Source organism: Aotus nancymaae, unplaced genomic scaffold (assembly GCF_030222135.1).
Source record: "Aotus nancymaae isolate 86718 unplaced genomic scaffold, 86718_ANA_hifiasm-v0.15.2.pri h1tg000002l, whole genome shotgun sequence".
Taxonomy (NCBI): Eukaryota; Metazoa; Chordata; class Mammalia; order Primates; family Aotidae; genus Aotus; species Aotus nancymaae.
This window is the reverse complement of record NW_026988413.1, coordinates 15,210,432-15,216,491: the sequence shown is the minus strand read 5'-3', so window position 1 is coordinate 15,216,491 and position 6,060 is coordinate 15,210,432. Positions and strand designations below refer to the sequence as shown.

Below are 6,060 nucleotides of genomic sequence, written 5' to 3'. Positions count from 1 at the left end.
CTTAGATAAAAAATCAGAAATTTTATTATATTTTATTACATTTATTATCCCAAAACTACAGGCAGAACCATGATGAAAGCTTGGTACGCAATGCATCATGAAGACTGATAATGGCAAAGAGGAAACTGCTCATTGGTCTTCACTAAAAATGAACCCTTCCAACTTTGTGCTCAGGGTATTATTTTATCCCTTTAGCTTACAGTGTGTCAGGTAGTTCAACAAGCTTCTAGGATAAACTTGTATCAGTTAACTCAGCTTCTATACGCAAAGGACCAGGAAGATAGAGAACCTAGTAAAAGAGAAATGCTGACTGGGAAAGGTGGCTCATGCCTGTAATCCTAGCACTTTAAGAGCCCGAGGCAGGTGGATCATGAGGTCAAGAGATCGAGATCATCCTGGCCAACATGGTGAAACCCCATCTCCACTAAAAAAAACAAAAAATAGCTGGGCATGGTAGTGCCTACCTGTAGTCCCAGCTACTTGGGAGGCTGAAGCAGGAGAATCACTTGAACCCAGGAGGTGGAGGTTGCAGTGAGCTGAGATCATGCCACTGTACTTCAGCCTGGCAACAGAACGAGACTCCATCTCAAAAAAAAAAAAAGAAAGAAATGTCCAAAGAGAAGGATAATTGCTGATAAGACAAAGAGGTCACTAATTGATATCTCTATTTTGAGTTGTCTTCAACTAGAAACATCCAGCAGAGGAGGGGCCTAGAGATGTAGTGAGAGACCTAATCCCCCAAGCCCTAGAGATGTGAGTGAGAACACTTGGATGAACTTACAGTCTATGAATACAGTAAAGCAACTCTGTTCTCTGTTTTAGCTTATAATAATTGGTTTCTAAGAACATAGGCATTTGTGGAGGCAATGATGTCACCGTGGGAGCTGCCATGAGAGGACAAGGACGTCCCTCCTCCTCTGCTTCTGCTCACAGTGACTCTGATTGGGCAAAGCTCCCATCCTGCCCTGACACTGCCATGGGCACCAGGCTCCTCTGCTGGGTGGCCCTCTGTCTCCTGGGAGCAGGTGAGTCCTAGGAACACCATGGCACATTGGATATCTCAGTGATTATTTCAACCATTTCCTTCTTTCTGTTTTCAAATTCTGTCTTTTTCCTTCACAGAACTCACAGAAGCTGGAGTTGCCCAGTCCCCCAGATATAAGATTACAGAGAAAAGGCAGGCTGTGGGTTTTTGGTGCAATCCTGTATCTGGCCATGCTGGCCTTTACTGGTACCAGCAGATCCCGGGACAGGGCCCAAAGCTTCTGATTCAATATCAGAATGAGGCTGTAGTAGATGACTCACAGTTGCCTAAGGATCGATTTTCTGCAGAGAGGCTCAAAGGAGTAGAATCCACTCTCAAGATCCAGCCTGCAGAGCTTGGGGACTCAGCCATGTATCTCTGTGCCAGCAGCTTAGCCACAGCGTTGCAGAGACACTTCCTTCCTGTGCAGAAAACTGCAGGGCTCCCCTTCTCTATCAGCTCACAGGAGCCTTTCCTTATTCCTCATCTTCCCAGGGAAGAAGTGAGTATTCAGATATAGCTAGGATTCATATAGTGGGAGAAAATAATGTTCCAGTTTCATTCTTTCTATTGTTTGCCAAATCTGGTGCTTTTCCAAAATGCATTAAGATCAGTGGGGAATTTTCTTTTCCTTACAGGGACAGCCCATAATTTGGAGGGGAGAGAGAATGGGTTGAATTCTGATTCGAGACAGTGTTGGCTGGTCTTTTTGCTCTCCCATCTGAGCCAGGTTGTTGTTTATGGATATTAAAGCTGATATTATGTCTCCATCTGTCAGATTGTAACGTCCATCTCTCAGGTCGTTTCATCTTAGGTCATAACATTGTTTTATGACCCTCCTACACCAACGAATTATGGTATCTCTTTTCCCCATAACTCAATAAAGGGAAATGCAAGTCCCCTGGGTCTTGACAAAGAGCACATTTGTGCTGTTCCTGCCTACTGGACACTAGGAGGCTCTGTGGCTCCATTGTTAGCCAGAGTATGTGGGGGAGGGGCTGGGATTGCTCCCTGGAGGATCCTTAATGGAAACCCTGGAGTTGGACCTGGATTCAGGGAGCTGGGTTGGAGGTGTCTGCAATGAAGGCTGAGAATAAAGGGATTAGAGACCAACCCTTTTGCCTCTAATCATGTGGAGATGGGTTTTATTTTAAGCTGAAATTTGAATGAGGCTCTGAGTGGCAGGTGTGCTTGCACGTGGATACACCTCCGAGCTCACTTAAGACGAGGAGGCACAAGGAGTTGGGGTGGTGCAGCGCCCATGTTCTGGGATGGGGAAAGCAGGGAAGCAGTTTCTGTGTCACAGGACCCTCATACGGCGTGGCCCCAAACCAGCTCAGGCCAGCCCTACCTGTTCTGTTGAATGTAGAGGGAAGACCAGGTAGCATCGGAGGCACTACCTGGACCATGTCAGAGGGACCCTGTCCCCAGGGAGTTCAATCACAGTGATGCTACCAGCAGCATATACACTTATTAGCAAGGCTTAGGATGGAGTAGGACAGAATTTTCTCCCCAAAGAACTTGTGCTCTGAGCAGGAAAATGCCCCGATCTAGTTCTAACTCTGTTTCTCCAGAAGCTTCTGTGTCCCTGGAAGAAGGTGGGGTCTGGGCATATAAAAGTTCTGTTTATTGGTTTGTTTCACCTGGCTTGATTTCAAGTTTTTCCATGGGATCGTGCATCTGACTCTACCAGTATGTTGTATCGGCTTTTACCTCTCCCTCCCATGAGTCCCATGGCTACTATAAGGTATTCAATTTCTATTGCTGCTGTAATGAATTACCACTAACTTGGTGGCTTACAATAACACAAGTATTACCTTACCGTTCTGGAGGTCAGAAGTCCAAAATGGATGTTACTGGGCTAAAATCCAGGTGTTGGCAGGGCTGTATTCCTCCCCAAAGCTCTAGGGGAGCACTGTTTTTCTCCCTTTTTCAGCTTCTAGAGGCCACCACCATTCTTTGGCTCACGGCCCCATTCAATCTTCAAAGCCAACAAGGACTGGCTGAGCCTTTGCTAACTCTGCATCACTCTGACGCTCACTCTTCATCCTCCCTCTTCCACATTTTAGGACCCTTGTGATTATACTGGGGCCACCTGGAAAATCCAGGCCACTCTCCCTCTATTAAGGTCAGTTGATTGGCAACCTCGCTTCACTTGGAACTTTAATTCCCCTCTATCAGGTAATTTAACACATTCACAGGTTCCAGGGATTAGGCCTGGGCATGCTTGAAGGGCCATCACACTGCCTCCCAAAACTAGGCACCTGGTAACAGGCTGGAAAACACACTGGGGACCTTGAGAACAGATTGATGACCACCAATTTGCATTCTGGATCTAACACACACAACAAAGGGATGGAGCCCGCAAGAAAACAGACACCGCAGGTCATACAAGCTTGTCTGTAAGCTATTTGCTCCTTATGATCAGTAAGTGCCCTGGGGTGCAGGGGACTCAGCGGTATGCCTCTGTGCCAACAGCAAAAATGTGCCCTTAAACTGCTCCTTCTTTGTTGTTACCAAATAAATAACCTAGTTGACCAACCCACAGAGCAGACGCTTCTCTCAGCTCTGTACACTCTACACCCTGAGAGGAAGTTGGTTAGTGAGATGCAAGACTATTTTATAAGGAAAAGGCCAGGTGCAAAGAGTAAGAAATGCTGAGCTTTGCTAGAGGTAAAAATAAGATGTCAATCAACTTTGGAAGATTTAATTTCCAAATCTTTGTGAAAAAGACAGTCTTCTTTCTGATTTATTGTGTGCACAGAGAATGTGAGATATTCTGTGCTCTGGGCTTTGCAAACTTACTAGAGTTCAAGGATCAAAAAACTCAAGAGAGGCCTTTCACTGCAAAGAAAAACTTTGAAATCTAATGAGCTTTCGGGACACCAACCCGGCTCCTGTATCTCTAACAACGCAGTTGACATGCTTGCTCTTCCTGGGTAACTCAGATGCTAACTTCTAACTCATTTAAGTTCATATAAAGGACTAGGAGCACAGAGCCACCAGTGAGAGAAATAGGAGAGTTGGCCGAGAAGCCGGCTTGCAATAAGACAATGAGTTCATCTTTAAACAGTTGGAGTCTGAGGTGCAGATGGATGTAGTTGGCAGGCTCCTAGGTAAGGCATGTTCTGGAGAAGGTACTATGAATTGATAATATCAAAACAAATCTACTGGGAGCCTCTACAAGCGTGCATCTGTATTTCAGATCAATTACAGTTGAGTTCAGTCCTGCCTGATTCATCTCCCAAAAATGTTACCTCCGCTTAAAAGAGTTTTCAAGCTGGGGGTGGTGGCCCATTCAGTGATGTCACTGACAGATGCACCTTGTGGGGGTAAAATGTCCCAAAGTATCTTTTTTTGTTTGTTTGTTTATGTGCATAAGAACCCTGGTCTGGAATGTGCCACACCTGCTCTCACGCCGCCATGGACTCCTGGACCCTCTGTGTGTCCCTTTGTATCCTGGTAGCCAGTGAGTCCTCACATATTTATCATCCTCATGCTGGGCCTCTGTATAGATGGCTACTTCTATTTTCCTTATTCTGTCTCCTATTTTTGCCTTCTTTTATAGCATGCACAGATGCTGGCATTATCCAGTCACCCAAGCATGAGGTGGCAGAAATGGGACAAGAAGTGACTCTGAGATGTGAACCAATTTTAGGCCACAATCTCCTGTTCTGGTACAGACAGACCTTGGTGCAGGGACTGGAATTGCTGTGTTACTTCCGCAGCCGATCTATTATAGATGACGAACAGATGCCCAAGGATCGATTATCAGCTGAGAGGCCTGATGGATCATTCTCTACTCTGAAGATTCAACCTGCAGAGCAGGGGGACTCAGCCGTGTACATCTGTGCAAGCCGCTTAGCCACAGCGCTGCAGAATCGCCCCCTCCCTGTGCAGAAACCCTGGTGCTTCCTTTTCTCCCCACAGCTCCCAGCAGTCCTGAGCAAAGTCTTTCCTGCTCCTCCCTCCTTGCAAGAATATTTAAGTGGGTTTGGAGCATGGCAAAGGCAGAAGATGGTACAATTTTAACAAAATCTTGTGTAGGATAATGTAGAAAATGTGTTTTGCAGATTGTATATGGAGTCAGAACTCACACACAGGTGGGATAAACCTTAATCATTGATACGGTAGGTTTCCCTGCCTTCTTCCATTTGTCACCAGCCATTCAAAAGGTGGGAGCTCTTGAGAATGGCTGTCTTCAGAACTACTCTGCCCACTTCTCTCACTCTGACCTGTGAACAGAAATTTCCCCCTCAAGTGCTCTTTATCGTGAAATAAAGTTCTTTTCTATGATTATGGAAATTTCTTTATTCTAATTTCAATATAATATTTATATATGGATTTTTACATTACACTTAAAGAGATCTTCAATGTGGGTAATACATTAGAAGTAAGCTACCCCTCTTGGACTACCTGGGATTCACGTGCTTCTATCTTGCATAAAGCAAGCCAGGCGATAGCTAAAGGCCTGGGTGCACTCACAAGACACTGATGAGATCCCCACTGCCTGTTCTAGAACTATTAATATGAATAAACACAGGGTGTCTAAAAGCACATGGGGTCGGGAGTTGTGGCTCATGCTTGGAATCTCAGCACTTTGGGAGGCCGAGGTGGGAGGATCGCTTGAGGTGAGGAGTTCAAGACTAGGCTGGGAAACAGTGAGATTTTTGTCTCTAAAAATATATTTTTTTAAAAATTAGGCAGGTACGGCAGTCTTAGCTACTCAGGAGGCTGAGTTGAGAGGATCGCTTGAGGTGCTGAAGGTCGAGGCTGCAGTAAGCCATGATCATTGCACTGCACTCTGCCTGGGTAACAGAGTAAGACCCCTATTCACACACGCACACAGATAAGTAATATAAAAAAACACACAGGCCTGGCCAGTCTTACTTTGCCCTGTTTTCTCCCTGATGCTGTCTCCTGAACACCCAAATCTGTAATTTTTTTTTTCTGGTTTATGCCACACATTTCCACACAGCACTTGCAATTCATTTTGAAGAGTTATAAAGTCTTTCTTCTATAGCAGTGTTTACATA

At 45.3% G+C, this 6,060-nt stretch overlaps 1 gene segment (V, D, J or C); it reads left to right on the top strand.

Annotated features, from left to right (window-relative positions):
• Positions 1-4,432: 4,432 nt before the first annotated feature.
• LOC135276760 (T cell receptor beta variable 12-3-like) lies at positions 4,433-5,056 on the top strand. The segment is given in 2 exon segments: positions 4,433-4,493; positions 4,593-5,056. Coding segments are annotated over 2 exon segments (510 nt in total).
• The last annotated feature ends 1,004 nt before the right edge of the window (positions 5,057-6,060 follow it).